This window comes from Bombus flavifrons, chromosome 13, assembly GCF_040668555.2.
Source record: "Bombus flavifrons isolate JBK064 chromosome 13, iyBomFlav1_principal, whole genome shotgun sequence".
Taxonomy (NCBI): Eukaryota; Metazoa; Arthropoda; class Insecta; order Hymenoptera; family Apidae; genus Bombus; species Bombus flavifrons.
The window spans coordinates 11,650,230-11,671,236 of NC_138454.1; the positions used below are offsets into that span (position 1 = coordinate 11,650,230).

Consider the following 21,007-nt stretch of genomic DNA (forward strand, 5'->3'; position numbering starts at 1 on the left):
GAACAGGAAAATATTATAGAGTAAAAAAGTTTAATGATATTTGGAAATCCCATAAAACACGATAATTAATTACATCAATTTCCGTTTTCTTTTCTTCTTTTTAACGCAGACATAGATACTCGTAGTCTTATTGGTTTTGTTTTCTTCATCTTACCATAACAGTATAAAAAGCTTGTGCATGCAAACTATTGAAGACTAAAGATTATCTCTGTAAGTCATATACGTTTGAATCGGATGTCATATTAGTTAACATTATTAATATATTATAGTTTAGGCTAGCGGCGAAAGTGATCCTGAAAATACTTTTTTTTTTTTAATAGTATAGTCTCATACGTGAATTTTAATGCTGATTTCTTATTGGTTAGTTTGTGCCCTCCAGGAGTGATGAACAGTTTCATGACAGTGTGGTAAGTCTTTTAATAAGACCGGGATCGTGTAATATAGTTTTGTGTGCACAAGCCTCTCCAATTTCCATTTTCTACGCATTTAGTTCTACGCGTATTTATTTAGTCAAAGAGGGAGGGGCGGTTCACTCTGTCGATACATGCGTACATTCTAAAATTGAATCGCATAAAATGGAATAATAATTGTATACGTCGCTCATTCAGGAAGGCGTTAAAATCGACCTCGTTTCTGACCTCGTTTATCAAAATTTATCAACAACTTTTATAAAGATTATGTTTGTAGTGAACCCTCTGACTGGATATTTACTTTAGACAAGTAGATCGCATTATAGTTTAATTCTGCTATAATTTAGCTAGAAAATCTTTATCGCTGATTATATTTAGTACTATTGAATATAACGCGTGAATCCGCTTAGTTTTAGTCTACGTTTCCTTTTCTTCTGGCATTTTAATTTCCATTTCCACCTTTCTTAAGTTTACAATTATTACGACAAGTTACATTTTCAGTTTGCAATTCCCCATACACGTAGATAGATCACCCACCAAAAAAAAAAAAAAAAAAAAACATAACCCAAGCGATTTTGGTAAAGAAACTTTTTATAAAATATTTATCTTCGTTTAACAAAATATCGTTGACCTTGAATTATTCGTGTACGTTTTGTAGGAATCCGCTGGCTCAGTTGGAAGAAGAAAAAAGGGAACATGATAATAAAATGAAGAAAATGGAGATTGATATGGAGCAGGTGTTTGAAATGAAAGTCAGAGAGAAGAAGCAAAAACTTAAGGACTCAGAAGCGGATGTAAGTATTCATCGGCTATGTATACGTACGCATCTTCGAAAGAACTTGTTTTAATCAGAGGAAAAATTGATTTAGCTACAAAGAAGGCACGAACAAATGAGACACTCTTTGCAACAACAAGTGCGTGAATTAGAGGAAAAGAGACGAGCATTTGAGACTGAAAAATTAGCATGGGAACAACAAACTGGACACAGTATCGAAGAATTACGTAGACGCAGCCTAGAAGCTAATTCGAAAGAGTAAGTATTGTTTAAGTGTATAAGATCTGCTTCCGTTTGTCCACATTTTCGTAATCGTTACGATATACCATTCTTTATGTAAAAAGATATTAAATACAAAGAAGAAAATCTGCTTCTTGCACGAATGGACAGCTATTTTATAAATTAGCAAGATATAGCTTTATACTTATAGTAACTGGGGAAACAGTATAGATGGACAGTGTAACGCTTTAACGAGTATACCGAATACTTTATCGAACTAAATGAGATGCAAATAACTAGAAATATCTTTTAATTGCTTAAATCTTTGCTTTAGGAAGATCATTCGGCTGAATATGTGCAATAATAAGCATTTATAATAAGCTTGTAGCATAATTGTATTTTATTATAATTCACTATTACTAATCTTAATTACGATTATCGTTCTTTCTTACCTTGCCGTTCTCTCTGACAAATTTGCCATATCCGATTTTAATTTTTTTTTTTTTCGAAATTTATGTAGAGATGGTCCCACGCAGCTTAGTCTAATAGCAGGAAATTACTAATAATTATTAATAAGCATGTACAACGTAATCATCCTTTTGAACGTAATTCAAGTTCATTTAACATAACGTATTCATTCGATATTAATTCAACGTGATTCGGTACATTCCCTGACAATTTTGTTTTGTTCCAAGATGATTGGTTTTAACAGGCTATTGTTAGGCTCAGTCATTCAAATATTACTGCTTCCAAGCTTTTTTAGATGACTAATTTCTCTTCTTTTCTTTTTTCCCCCTTTTTTTTTCAAAATTACTTTTTAAATATTCGAAAAAAGATACATCGTTTCCACGTGTATGCGATGTCTGCTCCTTGCGCACCACGATTACGTGTACTGCAAAACCGAAAACGCAAAATACGTGCATATAATAGAAAGATATCTACTCGGAGTTTTTCGTTTGGAACGCTTAGTATTTGAAATTAGTACCGAATGTTTGATACGATGAAACGGAACAAGTATATTCTCGGCGTGTTCATTTAAGAAAGCTTTTTTTACGGACGAATGTTACGTGATGCTTGCGCTTGTTTGTTTGTTGTGTGTATACCATATCGGGGTGTCCCTTAATTTAGGACGGGATCAGTGTCTTCCGAGGGATCTGGCGGTGGCGGGGGTACATTGAAGGGTTCCCGAGGGATAGGAAGTCTCCTACGCCGTCACACCAGTTTCAAATCACCTCAAGACAGCCCTACACAGATACAGCTTGTCATACAACATCCCGAGCATCCTTAGTAGATCGTAGAATCTATATCTACATTTACTCACAAAATGCCTCTACGTCGCTGTGTCCAAGGACTAAAATCTTTCAAAACATTAATTAACGTCGATCTCATTTTTTATACGTTTGTTGCGTGTGTTTATTTTACCGACGATATAACGTGTACGTACAAATATATACCGATATATACAATGCGTATTCGTATACGTTCACGAAATTTAATTTACACATCGTACGAGTATTTGTGTATCTTTTTGTCTGTCCGTTATTTTTTCGATTAGCTTTGTTTTATAATTAACAGGAGGTGTTCGCGTTGGAAAGTATGCTAATTAAGACTATTGTGAAATAGTATAATTCGGTTGCTGCGGTGTACGGTAGCAGGTATCTTTATTGCTTACGTTTTCTTTGTTTCTCGAACGTTTCATAAACGAAAACGACGAATATCCTTGAATATAAGACCAAGTTTATAATACACATATATCATAAATGACGAAGAATCACCGTCAGCTTGGAATCGAACTGAATTAGTGGTATTTACGGTGATCACTGTCGCACGAATGCTTGTCTAATTATAATAGAATTGAAGTAGCATTAAGAAAGCTGAATAACGTCTGATGTTTATTTATAGGCGACGATCATAAACCTTATGTTGCGAAAGACATTGGATCTTAGAGTAAAGAACTAGAGAAAGAAGATATCTTCGTATGGAAAATGAATTTGGATAGTAGTCTTACGTTATCCAGATAGATATTTTTAGACAGGCATATTTTTGGCACAAAGTTTCATAAAATTTACGTAAGCGTTGCAAGAACTCTTTATATTCATATGGATATCACAATTTTATATTCACAGCAACATGCGTTACACTCATGCATAACTTAACTTGTATGAACTCAAAATAACATTCACACTTCGTCAAGTATTATGGAAAGCTATTGTAAACTCTGAACAAGCTGTCTGTTTATTTTTCTCTCCTTTTTGTTACTTTTATTTCCATCGATACATTCCAGTTCGCATGTATTGACATTCCCTTTGCATACGAGTTTAATATCTCTTTTCAGATCTTCAAATCGATATGAATCGAACCGAGAGACAGCTTGATAAAGGGTAATACTAAACACGATCGATAATAATTAGTCAGAAAAAACGAGATTACTATGCATTGTTAATTTCATCATTAAACCTTTTTTTTCGCAAATAAACGTAATGCTTTCCTAAAACATTTACTAACCATCTTCGTCGCCCTCATTTTATTTAGCCTTATTGCGAATAAGCGATGTCCAGGATGATACCGATCAGTATCAGAAAAATATTTGAACGTGACTTTAAAACATACAGCGTGGCATATCGTACTTGCCTAACACGTGTCTACGTTACGCCTCTTTTTTCGTATTATGTGTTTTCACGTTTTATGTATTTTGACGTTCACATGCACAAATATGTATGGAAGGAAAATAGCGATTTTATATGTATTTCTCCATTACAAATTGAATGTCGAAGATCTGATTTGTTAGGTATAAGATTTTAAACGTGTATTGCTTCAACAGTTTATTAATTACACATATAACGACTATATACATATAAATACTTGCAATTTAAAAAGCAAAATATTCTTAAGTTACTTATAACAAGCGTACGATACATTAACATTCAGAAAACAGAAAGTAACACTTGCAGATAGCATGTGACTCGATAGTCGTGGCCCATAAAAGTATATATTTCTCGAAGCATGATTTTGGCATGGCTAGATTATACGTATATCTCTGTATATATACGATAATTTTATTGTTGATGGATATACACATTGCACTGCATATCTTACACGATGAATTTCATAAGAGATTGTACTTTATATAACGATGACGAATTATATCATTTTCCATAAAATGGACATATTAATTTAACGAATATATAAAAATCAGATAACAAGGATACTTATGTTTTTACGAATAGCCAGATAGTAGTTTGTTGCAAGTCATCGATATTCTTCATAAAAGCAGAAGAAAACTCTCAATCAGTAAATAACTACATCTTAAAATTCATTAACATATTTTGTAAGTTATATCGTCATTTAATAAATGTAACAATTTCTTATTTCTACTGACGTTGTAATTCTTTTCAGGGCAGTCGACGGTAAGGATAAGAAGAATAAGAAGAAAGGACTATTCTAAGTCGACTTCAGAAAGACAACGTGAAGAGTGAGCTTTTCTTAAAGTAATCGATAGTAATTTATCTTCAAAAATATCATATTGATAATACACGATTTCTTTAAGAGAAATTGAATATAAATTAAGAAAAAAAGTTTGACTTGAGAAAGATTTATCGATAAAATCTCCCGGTCTATTCTACATCTGGCTTTTCAAAATTTTCATTTTTTCACCATAAGATATTTTACGATTTTTTATATCTTGGAACAACATTTCTCGTGCACATTTCGGAATCAGCAAAGATAAAGAGTGGCTCGGGAGATTCGTTAATTGATTAAAAGACAAGATAGAAATATGTGTTGCTTAAATCATGCAGTTGACGTGTGTACTGTGTATACCATTCGTATAACGTTTATACGACTGCCTCGGCATTCTAATAATTCTTTTACGAGCATAAACGTGTTATGCTTTGAAGAGTGAAAATGAAAGTGTTTGTTCTGTCGTGTTTGCCTGTGCTTCTTCGCGCTTCCTATTATCAATGCCCAACAAAATCACACCTAGTACAATTCGATAAACAATAATTGTACAAAATGTAGACATAATTTCAAAGGACGTAATTTTCTTTAACAAAAAAGTGTTCAAAGGGATGCCGAAAGAAAAACAAAAGATCTTTGATTTCTTTCCATCAATCTTCGTTTCTCACACTGAATTATTTATGTATATTGTCTTTAATACCTTGAATATCACGATTATATGTCAATATTTATGTCGATATTTTAGATACGATAGTTATGTTAATATAAGTGTATAATATAAAAATATCAAGAAGTGTAAGATCTTAATGGCAATTCATGGAGATTTAAGTGTCAAAACAAAATGATCGAACGATAATCGCTCTTGTATCATACATTCTGTGTATCATACGTAGCTGCAAGTGCAGATTCGGTTGAACATGAGTTTCTAAGTACTGTTGCACACCTATTATTTCTAGGCGGAGCGTAAAAATATCTTTCTCCATGAAAGAAAAAATTGATACACTATCGACCTAATAAACGAAAGAGGTCTCTGTATCTAAAGCTAGCAATAAGTTATATCGATGTTTCTATTACATAATCTAAATTGTTACAGGATAGCGCATTTATATAATTATAAAGGGATGATGCTCACCCTAAGAAACAAATTGTATAAATAATTGTTTTACATCAATCATATTCTTCCTTTCAGTATTCGCTTAATGCGAGTAACAGCGTGCTGCTTTATAACGTAACGAATTATCGAACACGATGAAACTTAAACATAAAGAAAGGACAACGTTGTTCGTCTTTTCACTCAACTCTCAACTCGCATCATTCTACGTCGGATCGTTGAATGTGATTCTAAATGAAGCAGTGGCCATATATATATACATATATAAATATATATTTATGTATAAATGAAATCGAGGAGATCGTAAGGATAAGTCCAATTCGTGTAAATTTAAGTTGTATCGATAACGAGACAAATCGGGTAAGATTATTAAATTGTATAAAATAAATCTAAGTGTATGCTGGATCGTCGTGATTCGAGACAGTGCGTTAATATTTCACTTCACTGCAAAATCAAAGGAAATAAAGATTATTGAGTTACGAGCTAATTAAGTTTATTATCGAAGCGGATGGTAATCGAATTGATACGGAATATGTAAGAGAGAATAACCGTGCCGTCTCGAACCCGTCCAAGTATACGTTGGTATATACAACAAGGATGGGCAAACCGATTTAGCAATAAGTTCCTTGAACTCTTTACGTCGCATATACGGTCAGTTGTGTTTCTTTTTTCTTTTTTTTTTTTCTCTGTTATCTATATCTTTTATTATCGGATACTTTGCAGAGGATCAGAATCTTTGCAAAAGAAATCCAAAAGTTTGCCCAGTCTTGGATTTGTATTCTAAGCTAATTGAATTACTGGTGTGCCAATACGAAGAGAATAAGCATTTTATAATAACGCTAGTACATGATTCTTCAGTTTTTGTAAAATAAGATTCGTGCGATTTTCTCATAACAGGCGGAGGAAAAAAGAAGTTTAAAAAAGAAAAAAAAAAAAAGGATTTCGTCTCAATTTATTGGGAAAAACTACGTGTTACATTCCTATTTTGTACGAATTTTTCTAGGTAAAAAGACTCGACTCGTCACCTTGATCTTTTCTCGATACCGACAATCCATTTAGAAGTTCAAAGCAAATCGCTTCGATCGCACGGAGAACGACGCCGATAGTTTGAAAAGTTTATTAGCAGAAGTAATAAACGTAACGCTAAGGTATATTAGAACGATTTGTACTTGGAAACTACGTGGAAAGAGATACTTTTCAAAATATCGATGTGTCTGAAAGAAAAAAGAAAGAAAAGAAAAAAAAAAAGAGGAAGAAAGAGCGCTTAGAGATACAACCTTCTTCGATGTTAGAAACAGCAATGAATCTAAAAGCGGACATTTAAAAAATAATCGAATGATTCGCAATTTCTGCACTGAATAATATTAAGCTCAATAGTATAAAACGTCTGAACAGTATGCTCGTCGAACTACGATATTTTTATCTAAACAGTAGTAAACATACATGACCCTCAAGAACGGAGGATTTTTCTTACATTCAGTTCTCTTTTATTTTTTTGTGTAAAAGAAAAGAAAAAGAAAAAAAGAGGAAGAAAGGAAATTATTTAAAAGGACTCGTTGGAACTTGCACTTTTTTTTTTTTTTTTTTTTTTTTATAAAAATTCCAATGAGGAAGACGTCGAAATCCGAAGTACAAACGCACATTCTACAGCGAAGATCAACTTAATGGAATCTAAGATTTTTAATACCATACGAGATTCAAATTGCAATGGATATTTTGTTGAAAATTTTCGTATCTATCTCTTCGAAGAACAAGAAAACAAGTGGAATAATCGAGTACTTAAGTTTCTACTTTTCTGAAAATGACGTTTCAGAAAGTTATAACGGAAGATAAACTCTTCATGTTTCTAAGACCTAAGTATATCTCAATGATGAATAAAAGCAAAAGACTTATCTTATCGCTATTAAGGATTTACGCATCTGCTTAGTTGACCAAATAAAAGCTGTTTATACATTTCAATGTTGTATTACGCGTAGCTGTAAGATATGAAAAATCGACGAAACGGAAGTGTATCATTTACTGTATGTGTACTCTAATCAGCAATGCTTATAATATTTAAATAGTTAATCGTCATAAATCGCGTAAGTCATCACGATACACGATCATTACACATGTTATACGTATACGCCATACGCGAGGCACAACACAACAATAATAAAGGAAAAAGTAAAGCGAAAGTAGGTAAAACAAACGCGAATTATATTTTGCCGTGCCAGACGAAAACAAAGCTGCCGCCGCTATCTTGTAGAACATATTGTAATAATAATGATATCCAGAAAAATATCATATAGTACATTATTATTATTATTATTATTATTATTATTATTATTATACTTTAGGATTATGTATTCAGTAAATTATATACAAAATTATCAAACACTATGTTACTGCGTTTCGAACCCATCTTTTGTGCATTTTTAAATACTAAATTTGCTTTTCATTCCTATGCAAATAAAGTTATGTATATATGTATTGTACGTAATACGAAATGCATCACATAAGCACAAAAAAAGGAGTTAACGGATAATTGCTGTTTTACATCAGTTTACGCGTTGTCGATGTTACAATATCCAAATCTTTCTTCGCAAACCTAAAGTGAACGTACCAAATAATTCGAGGTATGTAATTCGTTTCAACATTGATTCTTCGTAATTTCTGCTCGTTCTTTTTCCTCCTTCTAAAATTCCATTATTTCAACCAAAAAAATTTGTAATCTAATTTCCGGTAAGAAAGCCATTTTCATATAAAATTATCCCTTCGTTCGTACCAATATGCAAGACAACGTAACAAAAGTTTCGTTCGTAACAAAAGTTTGGCGCATAATTTTGCACCACAATGCAAGTATTGGGAAAAAAAAAAGTAGAAGTCACAAAGAGGTAAGCGATTTTTAAACGAGTCCAAAAGTTTCTGATTACATATATTTCAGATTATAATGTTAAAAGAAACGCATAAAATTTTCCTGCATCATTGGCTCTTGAATTATTAATGTAAGATCATGAACCCGATGTTTTTGTAATGTTAATTATATGTAGGAAAATACTTCGTATGCAATTTTTTAATTTCATATCGGCAAAATAAATTAAATACTATATGAAGCTATTAAAACGACAGACGATATGATGATTAAAATGATAGATGATATATACACTCTTACATCGCAAAAATGCCAATCGATTGACTAATGTTTCCTTTCACTCTATTAGTCACACCATATAGAAGAATATACTGATTATAGATCAGAATTTTGTTAGAAAAGTGAAATTTCCACTGTTATCTAGTAGTGAATTCTTCCCGACTAGATCGCACCACTTGCTTCGATCGATATTACTAGAATTGATTCTAGATGCTTATTTTCATCTGTATCATTACATTACGGCATATGTAAATGGTCCAATTCTTATAAATCTATTGATCTATTGATCAGAACGAAATAATACAGGATGGACAAAATATTTAAAAATTTGTCCTGTAATTTTTCGTCGCGCACTTTTTTTCAGATCATCGCGAAATGTAAAAATTAATGCTCGAAACATATCTAAAAGAGAATAAATTATCTTGGAATATGTAAGAATACATATGATATAAATAAATCAAATGTAATATATTCGTAAAGGAATCTAAATAAATGAATTTTTTATCCCCTCCATGTGAGAAGAGGGAATGTGACTGGTTGAATAAGCGGCGGCAGCAGCTCGATGAGCAGCATTTAAGCGAGGACCGTTTGTTTGTAAATTTCGTTTCCTCTAGTAAGATCGATTAGCAAGTGAAACCTTTAAGTGAGAAAAAAAAGGTCAAACGAATTTCAAAGTACGTGATAAGAAGTTATTCGGTGACCGTAATTTTCACTCGTCGAGTTTCACTTCTAACCTGGATTCGTCAGTGGGTCTGTATCTAGCAGTAAGTAATGTAGCAGTGTCCGTCCTCAAAGCACACATTTTCTTCGTTGCAAGTTGTCGACTCAAAACTACGAATGAAATTTTCAAAAATACTATCTGCTGAATTCTTATCGTTCCAAGACTATCATTGCAGTCAAGTGTCAAGAAAACATTACACGAAGGTAACGATATTTGGGGAACGAGTTTAATGCATATTCTACGGTCAACCGGCATCACGTGCATTTTCGAGTACGAGAAAAATATACGTTTCCTGTATATTATCATGAGCATAGGACTTTAAGGATTACTTCAGAAAAATTATATGTACAGAAAGATTTACATAGACTACAAAGTATATTACAACATCCGACAGAATTGATCAATTAAAGTCAAATATCATGTGGCCAAAAGACGTTGGTATCAAAGCGATAGAAATATACTTCCCTGCTCAATATGTTGAGCAAACAGAGTTGGAACAATTTGATGGTGTATCTGCTGGGAAATACACTATTGGCTTAGGTCAGTGTAGGATGGGTTTCTGCAATGACCGTGAAGACATTAACTCTTTGTGCTTAACAGTTGTGCACCGATTAATGGATAGGTATGAAATAAAACCGCAAGATATTGGACGATTAGAAGTTGGAACTGAAACCATATTAGACAAGAGCAAATCAGTTAAATCTATTCTTATGCAGTTGTTTGAACCATATGATTGTACAGACATTGAAGGAGCTGATACAACCAATGCCTGCTACGGAGGTACAGCTGCTCTTTTAAATGCCATATCTTGGGTAGAAAGCAGTGCCTGGGATGGCAGACTAGCCTTAGTCGTTGCGGGTGATAATGCTGTATATTCTTCTGGAAGTGCTAGACCAACTGGAGGTGCTGGAGCTGTGGCAATGTTAATTGGTCCAAATGCACCTTTAATAATTGATCGTGGAGTAAGATCATCATGCATGAAACATGCGTATGATTTTTACAAGCCAAACTTAAAGTCTGAATATCCTATTGTAGATGGAAAATTATCGGTTCAGTGTTATCTTAATGCATTAGATACTTGTTATCAGACTTATTGTAAAAAGATGAGGAACAAGCACAATCACGATGTGACTCTAGACAGCTTTAACGCGTTTTTATTTCATTCTCCATACTGCAAATTAGTACAAAAGTCATTTGCCAGACTAGCTTTTATTGATTTCTTAAACATATCTAAGGAGGAAGTATCTAAAAAACATCCAGAATTAGCGCAATTTCACAATGTTAAATTAGAAGACACTTATTTTAATAGAGATATTGAGAAATCATTTATGAATTTGAGTAAGCCAAATTTTCAGCAGAAAACACAGCCTTCTTTAATGATAGCAAATCAAGTAGGAAATATGTATACTCCATCTGTATACACTGGATTGGCCTCTTTGCTAATTAGTAAACCTATAAAAGAATTAGCAGGCTCTAAGGTGGGAGTATTTTCATATGGTTCAGGACTTTGTTCTACTATGTATTCATTAACGATAACAAACGAATGTAATGAAAAATCAAATTTAATGAAAATTATCTCTTCGCTCTCTTATATTAAAGAAGAACTTGATGCTCGTCAAAAGGTTTCCCCAGAAGCTTATACAAAGGAATTAGAATGGCGCGAACAGAATTGTCATACTGTACCATTTACTCCTCATAGTACCACTAAAAATATGTTTCCTGGAGCCTATTATCTTGTACAAGTGGATGAGAAACATAGAAGGACTTACAATAGAGTGTGAAGTTCTTGCTATTCCTTAAATAAGCTATTTGGGGTTTTTGTATCAATTATCGAATCAAAATCACGGTGGTGTATGATTATGTATGTAATTTAAAAAATGAATTAGTTAATAACTGGCATAAAATATTTTTACCAAACAAAAATGTTCTTAATGCGACGTTCATACGCTATGAAATTGATTTTTAAACACTATTGATTTTTAAATCTATTTATAAATATAAAAAATTTATTAATACAAATTATATAATAGATATATAAATTACTTTCACAAAAATACCTCTGTTCATACATATATATTTTTATCATGTACAGTTTTTAATATATCTATTGTGTATGTCCTATATTCTTTTTAGTTAACAAGAAAGCTACAATCATTGTGCTTTATTATATTAGAAATATTCATATGAAAATATGAAAAAAAACATATACTTTCTAATTCATGTAAAAAGCCTTTAAAGAAATATTCCATTTTAGTGCATTTTTGTTTAATATTAATTTGTTAATTATGTAAATATTTATAGAAATAATAAAGAATTAAACACAGATTTTATGCACATGTTAAAAAAGTGCCTTGATAATATATTGTTCCTTTGACCTTTCGATATTCATAGTTTTTAATAAGATAAGATAAGAGTGCCAATGGGTTAATCATGAAGTGGTTCCTACATTAGGAGTATATATCCATATGTACATAGAGTATAATATACCAAAAGTGAAATGGCTTGTATGTAAAAAGATAATTTAATAATTTTATTGTTTTTTTCCTGTATATGTAAGTCAACTGGTATGTTAATTACAACAAAATTTTCAAATTTTGATATATTTTGTCAAAAAAGTGAACACATGTAGTTTATACGTCGTAATTCACGAGCAAATATTTATCTTGTAATACCTATATATATATATATATATATATATATACACACACACACACACATACATACATATTAATAAATAACTAACATTATTTAATATATTGTTTAACTAATATCTTCTTAAATATTTTTATTTTAATTATATGATAGATAAATGTGAAGTACATCATATACATTTTATTTCAATAATTTCGATATTACAATAACATTAAAAAAATAGTACAATAGCAAATTTTTTCTTTAAAAAAATATATTAATATAATATTTGTTCTTTTTGAGATTCGTTTCATTAAAAATAAATACGTGCATTAACTTTTGCTACATTTATAAATAGTTGAAATATATCAGTGACGCTGAATATTATGAAATCTAAGCATTTGTATTTACAAATGTATACGTTTAAAATGCTCGACCTTAAGTCTCTAGTGAAATAGCAGATAAAGAGAGAATAGTAATTTTTCAAATTAATACAAAATCCATAATGAGTTCCTGTTCCATAATCAAATGGTCACAAAATACTGGCTTTGTAGCACAATTATTACTATTCTATCATTATTAACAATATAATTAATTTCTTTTAATATCACATTATTTGGATAGTTATAAAAATATTGTACATTGTTTTTCCATTTTATATACAAATTTAAACATAGTAAAGATATGTATATCATTTGTTTATAAACCACTACCTAAAATATTTTGTATGGACAACCTGAACAAGAAGACAATTTTCTACTTGCACCAAGTGTAACAACTTCATCTTCATTAGCATTTATTTGACGATTTTCATGTCTTCTCTGGAAAGAAGTAAACATATGCATTTCTTTAAAATTATATGATGTATGATTATGAAAACGGTATGTGTTTACTTATATTTTATATTTTTATATCATTTTTTATTATATATTTTGCATTTTATATGAAAGCCAAATGCTTACTTTAAGTTCTGCTGCCAGGTAGAAAAATACAGAATCTATATTGGTATTCTCTTTGGCTGATGTTTCTACCACTTGTAACACTTCAGGTAGATATTGACAAAGAGCTTCTGCCTCTCCTTTCTCAACCTCTCGTAGACTTTCTAAATCACATTTGTTACCTATAAGATTTTTATTTGTTAATATATAGTATTCAAAGCATAATTAAAACAAAATATACAAACAAATCTCACCAACTAAAATTAATAACACATGTGATGAAGTATACCTTCGTACTTCTTCTACCCAATGTTGTAAGCTTAAGAATGTAGATCTCTTTGTAATATCATAAACTGAAAGTTATTTAAGCCATTATAAATATTTCCATAGTTAAGTGAACAAAAAGGTAGAAATAATATCTCTCACATACCTACAATAACACCATTAGCAGATCTATAGTAACTTTGAGTTATTGTACGAAATCTTTCTTGGCCAGCTGTATCCCATATTTGCAACTAACAATAATAAAATATCTTTAAACATTTTGAATGATTTGTATATCATTATATATTAAGTGATATATATATATATATTTTATATAAAAAGATTATATTACTAATTTGAAAAACATAATGTAACAATATTTGTTATGTATTATAATATATCTGTTCTATTTTATATAATTAAAGAAAAAGATATTATCAATACCAGTTTGTACAAAATAATTCAAGCTAAAGTGAAAGTTCGCTTTTAACAAAAAATTATCTATTCGATCTCACATTCCTATGTTAAATTACATTTATTTAAATAATTTTATATTAAAGAAACTATTGAGCTCTCTTCTTTAAAATTTATATATAAATTACTTGTAGGTTATAAATGTCAAAAAAATTGGAGAAATATAGCGATATTGATCATAGATCAAATAAACGTACCTTAACTTTCTTGTCATCGATTAGTACAGTCTTCATGGAAAAGTCTACACCAATTGTGTTTCCATGCCTCTCGATAAATGTACCAGATCGAAATCTTTGAACAACACATGTTTTTCCTGTCCCACAATCGCCAATGAGCACAATCTTGAACAAGTAATCAAAATTTTCATCGTTCGTGGCCATCAAATTGTTCGGATCGCGGTTCGACATTTCTTTCCTATCGTCGAAGTAATTTATCAAATCGACGACACTCTTTATAATCCGCACATCCAGACCTACCGACTACTTACGCCATTGTTTCACTCAACTCGTAACTCCACCACTTTATAAATGTTCTTATAATTAGTGCAGTTGGTACGCGTAAGATATTCATTGAAATCGGATTCAAACATTAGATTTCTTTTTCAGTCTAACCTGTTATACACCTTTTATTTTATAATTACAAACAAATTCACCAATTTTTTTAATAAAAATACATCGTTTCTGATGAAGTTTAAGGTACAATGTATTTATTTTATTTAAAAATGAATAGCACTGACATAATACAATGACATAGATGGTACATGTCACTTTTATTATCAAGAGACATTTTACTTCAATAAGATAAACATAGGTGTTATGTGCATTTATTATAAACGTATTCTCACATAAACATACTCTATATCTAATTAATTATAAATATAGTAGAAATTAAAATAACAATTATTGTCGTGATGTGAATTTTGAAAGGCCTTCTAATAAGCTAACATACGCAGTATGTTCGTAACTCGTACTCAGGTCAACCAATTTCTCCGCAAACTCGTTTGAAATGCCTTTCTCTTCGAGATAATTCATCAGCAAGTCATATAGATACTGAAAAATAAATATTACATATATTTCTATAAGCATATATAAAAAGAAACATGAAATTAATTAGATAAGAATTTGTAGTAAATCATTGTCACATTCTCAAGTATTAATTTTATCAATAATAAAATTATTCTATGTGTGAATGTTTTATTTTTCCAAAGATCAATAATCAAATTGGTTACTAGATACTCCAATTTGTACTCAACACTTTGGTTTATTTTTTATAGATACATATAAGCTCATTATAGAATATATATATATTAATTACTTACCCCATCGATAATTTCACCAGCAACGGCATACACTTTGTCAGAATGTTCTCCTGTATATAAAGTAATTTCATCTATACCAAAGATGTCATCTGAAATTAAATGGATATATGAAAAACACATTCATCTAATCGTACAATAGTACATACATGTATTGCTATAAGTTAGAATTCAATGTTACTTACTATAACCTTCATTGGCACCTGATGCACCAGGTTCATTGTTAAAGGAACAGGTGAATCCAAGAGTCTGATCTTCTTTAACTATATCAACTGTGAAGGATGGTTTACTTTTCATATCACCAATGTCGGGAGCATCAGTAGTCATTTCAATTTCAGAATCAGAATCAGAATCAACAGTGTGATTTATGTTAAATGAAATTCTAATTCTGTAAAAGATAATTTGTAGTAAAAGAAGAAATGTATTTTCTACTTAAAATAGTTTATCATATTTTGTAATAATATAGCATGTTAAAAGTTCTCTTACATTTCATTATCTTGCTTCTTTTCCAAATTAACATCTGCCCCATCAAGCGAGACTTTAAAACCATCTAATTGAGTGGGAATAGTTTTTAATTTTTGTGCATTCTTTTCTGCTATGATTTCTTCAGCTAAAAATTCTACGAGCTCCTTCTCAGCTATAAAAAAAGAGAAGGAAATAATTATGATAAAGCGATAAAACAATTACTTAATGAAAATATTTCAGTCTTAAAATAAATAAAGTATATAAAACTTATATTATTAGTAACATAGATATATCACAATATAAATGTATAGATGTTTAAAAATGCAATTATTGAAATTTACAATATATATGATTGATTTATATGACGATGAAATGATGAAATTAATTACGATATAATGTACCTTTCGTATGAGAATGCCTACAATAACCGAAATTACAAGAAACACTTGGATGCTTAAATAGTTTTGTCGAAGCGATAGGTGTGATTTGGATTCGTCGAGAATCGTTCCACAGTGTTCTTAATTGATTATTTGCGATTCCTGTAATCGAAGTTGTCGTAAACAAATTTTTAATTATTGGCGAACATAATGTCTTTCTCATTATTCCGTTCATTTTAATGTTCACAACTAACGTTGGCTTTGTTCGAATCGTATAGATATACGCACAAAATGGTTTTCCGGTAAACCGAACACGAGGTAGGATGAATACCACCGTCACGAATTCATAAACTATATAGTCTACTGTCCCCTTGTAATTTCTAGAACAAACATTTGTATGGTGATTTCTAGTAATTTTCTGTTCGAAGTGAAGATTGGAATTAACACATGTGACGTCGCCCAAAGTAGATTGTCATCATGTTATTAATTCCTATGGTCACGACAGCGCGCGCTATCTAAATATTCGAATAACTTACTCAACTTAGCTTTTAACTTCATAATAATAAAGACAACCTTACTCGAAATAAACTTTAATTACGCTAGCGAAATACTCGACTAAATTAGATGATCACTGGAGTAAGGAAAAATCTATAAACAGGAATGCAACTGGAAACAAAAGGAGATAATTGCAACAGTGTGTGTCCGCTCGTTTCTACCACCAAGAAACATCAAGAGCTTTTCGACGAACAGTGTAGCCTTTGACCACCACAGGGCCTTATTTTGAGTGTCTATTTTGCTGCTGAATGATCTTACTATTCATCTCTTGTATAAGCTCTATGCTATCTTACATTGATATATATCCTTGGTTGATATTGCAAAAAAATAGTGGGAAACGTACAGGAAATACCTCAGTAGAAATACCGCCATAAAGAATATCAAATACAATACGTTGTGTGATGTAGATATATCATTAGCTTTATTCGACGTTTTATAAGTTAGTATCACTGTTTTAAAAGATGTATTCACTTACGGAAGGAGCATTGGATGTAAGTTTAAACATAGTATTTGTATTTTATGATACAATTGTGATGCAATTTATTTTATCTGATTTTTAGAAAATCATGAACGGGATCGAGGTCGATAGGCCGATATTGCAAATATTGGTAAATAAACTATGTCTTCCGTCTAATTTGCTTTTAGACTAAAGTATCTCATTTTCGAATACGATAATTGTTTATAGGGTCACAAGAAATTGTCTAGTTCAAATAGTGGAGAACGTTACAGACTTCTCGTATCTGATGGAAAACGAATAAATTCATTTACGATGCTTGCCACACAATTAAATTCAATGATAACCGATAATATATTAACAGAATTTTCCATTTGCCAAATAAATAGATATGCTATAAGTGTGGTAAATAATGCTGGCAAACAAAAGTACGCAATAATTATTTATTAAATAAAGAATAACAAAATTTTATTAACAATTCAACATTGAATTCTTTTTATTTTAGACGAGTAATGGTAATATTAAGTGTTGATTTAAAAGTTGCGGGTGATGAAGTTGGACATAAAATTGGTAATCCAACAAATGCTGACGCTGATGGTGAATCTAAACCAGCACAAAGTGCACAGTCTGCGCAAGCTGCTTCGCAACAGCAAAGTAATATACACTAACTATGAATTAGTACAAATCATATCAATAACATGTTATTTTAGTATTTTATTATTCAGGTAGCTTGGTGTCAAAGCATAGTGGTCAACAGTCTTCTACCAGTGATATATCCACAATCCCAATCGTTGCATTGAGTCCTTATCAAAACAGGTGTGTTTAATTTTTCATTCTTTTTAAGTGTCACAGTTTCTTAATGTGCTAAATAATCTTTTACATAGGTGGGTAATAAAGGCACGAGTTGTCAATAAATCTGCCATTAGAACGTGGAGTAATTCACGTGGTGAAGGAAAATTGTTTTCCATGGATCTTGTAGACGAAAGTGGAGAGATTAGATGCACTGCATTTAGAGATCAGTGTGATAAATTCTATGATATGATTGAGGTAATTAGTGTGCTGTTGTATGTATTTTATAATGTTGCATCATAATATACATTTTATTGCAGATTGGGAAGGTTTATTACATTTCCAGAGCATCTTTAAAAACAGCAAATAAGCAATTTAATAATTTAAAAAACGATTATGAAATGACTCTAACTGGTGATTCAGAAATAATTCCATGTCATGACATTGGAGATAAAATTCCAACTCTTCAGTTTGATTTCATACCAATAAATGATATAGAGCAAAAGGAGAAAAATGATATAATAGGTAAATATTGAATTGAAATGTATACTATTTATATATTATATCATAACACTTTAATCTATTATCTATTAATCATAACACTTATTTGTTGCAGATGTTTTGGCTATTGTAAAATCTCGTGGTGATTTGCAGATGTTAGTATCACGAACCACTGGTAGAGACATGAAAAAAAGGGATATTAATCTCATTGATGAAAGTAATACTATGGTAAAAATTTTACCTGACTAAATTCAATGAATAGAAAAGTTTTTATAATATTACATAAAATGAGATTTTAGGTAACGCTTACACTATGGGGAACACAAGCTGAAGAATTTTCAGGAAATGATAATCCAGTTTTAGCCATTAAAGGAGCTCGTGTTGGCGAATTTAACGGTGGAAAGAATTTGTCTACTCTCAGTGGAACTGCTGTGCAGGTTGATCCAGATATTCCAGAAGCACATAGGTGTCAAAGTCATTAATAGATCTCTGAAACTAATATTGTAATTGCAAAAAATCTTGGTTTTAGAGTAATACTTTTTATTTTAATATAGATTACGAGGTTGGTTTAACACAACTGGATGTCATGAAGAAGCAAAGCCACTTTCAAGAGCATTTGGAAGTGCAGCTCAAACGTCTCAGGCATTGATCACAATTGGCGAAGCAAACAGTCAGATAGATAAAAAGAACGGTCCGGAAATATTTACGGTGAAGGCGACCATTAATCTTTTACGCACTGAAAATATTTTATATAAATCGTGCCCTAGTGAAAACTGCAAAAAAAAGGTAATTATTATCTCGTACTTTATAAGTAGATATAATAAAACACCATCAATTAAGAGATTGTATTTTGCAGGTGATAGATCAAGCAAATGGCATGTACAGGTGCGAAAAATGTAATAAAGAATTCCCTAACTTCAAATATCGTTTACTTGGAAGCGTAAGTGCAAAATAAATTTTGTTTTCATCTATTTAGATGCATGTCAGATTTATTAATATTTAGCATTTTTGCAGCTAAGCTTGGCTGACTGGACAGATAATATGTGGGTCACGGCATTTAATGACGAAACAGAGAAAATTTTAGGTATTACAGCTCAGGAACTTGGAGAATTAAAAGAAAATGATAACGATGCTTACCTGGAAAAACTTGGCGAAGTAACATTTAAAAGTTTCATATTTAAGATAAGAACGAAAATGGAAACATTCGGTGTAAGTTGACTCAATGCAATGATTCTAATATTTGATTCCAAGATTCTAATATTTGTAATTATTTACCGCACTAAATTATTTACAGGATGAAAACAGGTTAAGATCAACATGTATTGATGTATCCCCAACCGATTGCAAAGCCTACAACGAAGACTTAATAACCAAACTCAAAGAATTAACTGGTATTGATAGTACTTAAAGTTATTCCATTTCTGATAATATTTTCTAGAGTTGCGCATGTCTGAGCTCTTTTTGTTTGAAAAAATATCAGTATATTTTTATATTGTTAATTAATCCAATAATAATTTTTTGATATTTCATTACATATTTGTGTGTAATTCAATAATTCCTATATTTAATAATGTTAAATATACTTTGAAAAATGTGACTACCATAAATTACTCCATTAATTTTCCTACATAAATAGCTATAAATTTAGTAAATATTAAACCTATTACATAGATATTTATCATAACATGGTCGTACTGTTCATTAAACTAAGACATGTTAGGCTTTGCTAAATAATTACGGTGTATAAAAACGTGAAATCGTGTTCCGAATAAACTTATATGTAGATAATCTTGCAATTCGGCATGATTCATTAGAGTTATTATGTAGCAGTGTATTATTGTTTAACAAAGTCATCGAAGCTATGAGTATATGAAATTACATATATGCATTTTTTGTAAAGTTACGCATGAATAAAACCAGTTTAGTTAGAAATATCATAAAAACGTAATTGCATTTAGTCGACATTATCAGTCGTATCATCGTTGTGAAAGCAGTGTTTATGCCAGTCTTCGTTGATACTATTAGGCAGTAGGACTAAGAGTACTTATAATAATGACGACATTACCCTAAACGTGTTTATAATGATGTTATGAATGAATGAAATATATCATGTATGAATGTGTATGTATATACATATATATATAATGGTATATATATATATATATATGTTGAATCATCACCTTTTAAATAAATTTACAACTTAAAGATTACGTAATATTCTTATCGTACAATAAGGATTAATTCGTTAATGCCATTTGTATTACCGAAAAATATAAGTCACTTACAATGAACTGTATCTGTTAATACATGTAATGATTAAAAAGTAATTGGAGTTTATGAATCATACTACTTGAATTATTCACCATCTGTCGAATTGCCCACATAATTGCATAACTATAGTAAACAGCATGATTATTTT

At 30.8% G+C, this 21,007-nt stretch overlaps 5 protein-coding genes across 19 annotated transcripts in view; 3 read left to right on the top strand and 2 right to left on the bottom strand.

Moving 5' to 3' along the window:
* Positions 1 to 7,625, top strand: part of pnut (septin 7-like protein pnut) — a 46,649-nt gene extending 39,024 nt beyond the window's left edge. For 8 of the 12 annotated variants that reach the window (XM_069126075.1, XM_069126078.1, XM_069126076.1 and 5 more), the window contains 4 exons: positions 366 to 407; positions 1,069 to 1,204; positions 1,280 to 1,443; positions 2,533 to 3,733. In XM_069126075.1, the coding sequence (XP_068982176.1) occupies positions 366 to 407; positions 1,069 to 1,204; positions 1,280 to 1,443; positions 2,533 to 2,692 (502 nt within the window). In that variant the 3' untranslated portion in view covers positions 2,693 to 3,733. The other 4 variants (XM_069126070.1, XM_069126072.1, XM_069126069.1 and 1 more) reach the window with 4 other exon arrangements.
* A 2,002-nt stretch (positions 7,626 to 9,627) lies between these two features.
* Hmgs (hydroxymethylglutaryl-CoA synthase) lies at positions 9,628 to 12,150 on the top strand. The gene is made up of 2 exons (XM_069126127.1): positions 9,628 to 9,868; positions 9,988 to 12,150. The coding sequence occupies exon 2, from the start codon at positions 10,245 to 10,247 to the stop codon at positions 11,604 to 11,606; it is 1,362 nt and encodes a 453-aa protein (XP_068982228.1). The 5' UTR covers positions 9,628 to 9,868; positions 9,988 to 10,244; the 3' UTR covers positions 11,607 to 12,150.
* Positions 12,151 to 12,637: 487 nt separating this feature from the next.
* Positions 12,638 to 14,671, bottom strand: Rab19 (RAS oncogene family member Rab19). 2 transcript variants are annotated; one of them, XM_069126130.1, is made up of 5 exons: positions 14,330 to 14,671; positions 13,825 to 13,909; positions 13,649 to 13,747; positions 13,419 to 13,558; positions 12,638 to 13,277 (listed from the first exon to the last, which is right to left on the bottom strand). In XM_069126130.1, the coding sequence occupies exons 1-5, from the start codon at positions 14,537 to 14,539 to the stop codon at positions 13,170 to 13,172; spliced, it is 642 nt and encodes a 213-aa protein (XP_068982231.1). In that variant the 5' UTR covers positions 14,540 to 14,671; the 3' UTR covers positions 12,638 to 13,169. The 2 variants fall into 2 exon arrangements, with proteins under 2 accessions (XP_068982231.1, XP_068982229.1); XM_069126128.1 differs by having other exon boundaries at positions 13,419 to 13,576; positions 14,330 to 14,662.
* A 268-nt stretch (positions 14,672 to 14,939) lies between these two features.
* P32 (complement C1q binding protein P32) lies at positions 14,940 to 16,646 on the bottom strand. Its single transcript, XM_069125885.1, has 5 exons — positions 16,314 to 16,646; positions 15,934 to 16,084; positions 15,633 to 15,835; positions 15,451 to 15,539; positions 14,940 to 15,181 (listed from the first exon to the last, which is right to left on the bottom strand). The coding sequence occupies exons 1-5, from the start codon at positions 16,522 to 16,524 to the stop codon at positions 15,032 to 15,034; spliced, it is 804 nt and encodes a 267-aa protein (XP_068981986.1). The 5' UTR covers positions 16,525 to 16,646; the 3' UTR covers positions 14,940 to 15,031.
* Positions 16,647 to 16,862: 216 nt separating this feature from the next.
* Positions 16,863 to 20,124, top strand: RpA-70 (replication protein A 70). 3 transcript variants are annotated; one of them, XM_069125870.1, is made up of 13 exons: positions 16,870 to 17,335; positions 17,405 to 17,452; positions 17,530 to 17,726; positions 17,804 to 17,952; positions 18,009 to 18,114; positions 18,183 to 18,345; positions 18,408 to 18,612; positions 18,704 to 18,816; positions 18,888 to 19,054; positions 19,143 to 19,374; positions 19,445 to 19,528; positions 19,603 to 19,797; positions 19,883 to 20,124. In XM_069125870.1, exons 1-13 carry the CDS (start codon positions 17,306 to 17,308, stop codon positions 19,994 to 19,996), a joined length of 1,803 nt encoding a protein of 600 aa, XP_068981971.1. In that variant the 5' UTR covers positions 16,870 to 17,305; the 3' UTR covers positions 19,997 to 20,124. The 3 variants fall into 3 exon arrangements, with proteins under 3 accessions (XP_068981973.1, XP_068981971.1, XP_068981972.1); XM_069125871.1 differs by having other exon boundaries at positions 16,874 to 17,335; positions 18,024 to 18,114; XM_069125872.1 differs by lacking the exon at positions 19,883 to 20,124 and having other exon boundaries at positions 16,863 to 17,335; positions 19,143 to 19,373; positions 19,443 to 19,528; positions 19,603 to 19,744.
* The last annotated feature ends 883 nt before the right edge of the window (positions 20,125 to 21,007 follow it).

What these genes read in the sequence shown, in the direction of transcription:
- Hmgs (XM_069126127.1), top strand. Translation starts at nt 10,245, where the DNA reads ATGTGGCCAAAAGACGTTGGTATCAAAGCGATAGAAATATACTTCCCT.
- Rab19 (XM_069126128.1), bottom strand. Translation starts at nt 14,539, where the DNA reads ATGTCGAACCGCGATCCGAACAATTTGATGGCCACGAACGATGAAAAT. An exon ending in TGCTAATGGTGTTATTGTAG is followed by an intron (nt 13,748 to 13,824) that starts GTATGTGAGAGA and finishes AATAACTTTCAG; the next exon opens with TTTATGATATTACAAAGAGA. An exon ending in TGTGTTATTAATTTTAGTTG is followed by an intron (nt 13,577 to 13,648) that starts GTGAGATTTGTT and finishes AAAATCTTATAG; the next exon opens with GTAACAAATGTGATTTAGAA.
- P32 (XM_069125885.1), bottom strand. Translation starts at nt 16,524, where the DNA reads ATGAACGGAATAATGAGAAAGACATTATGTTCGCCAATAATTAAAAAT. An exon ending in TAGGCATTCTCATACGAAAG is followed by an intron (nt 16,085 to 16,313) that starts GTACATTATATC and finishes CTTTTTTTATAG; the next exon opens with CTGAGAAGGAGCTCGTAGAA. An exon ending in AGGTGCCAATGAAGGTTATA is followed by an intron (nt 15,540 to 15,632) that starts GTAAGTAACATT and finishes ATTTAATTTCAG; the next exon opens with ATGACATCTTTGGTATAGAT.
- RpA-70 (XM_069125870.1), top strand. Translation starts at nt 17,306, where the DNA reads ATGTATTCACTTACGGAAGGAGCATTGGAT. An exon ending in AGCTGCTTCGCAACAGCAAA is followed by an intron (nt 17,953 to 18,008) that starts GTAATATACACT and finishes ATGTTATTTTAG; the next exon opens with TATTTTATTATTCAGGTAGC. An exon ending in CGAAAATGGAAACATTCGGT is followed by an intron (nt 19,798 to 19,882) that starts GTAAGTTGACTC and finishes AATTATTTACAG; the next exon opens with GATGAAAACAGGTTAAGATC.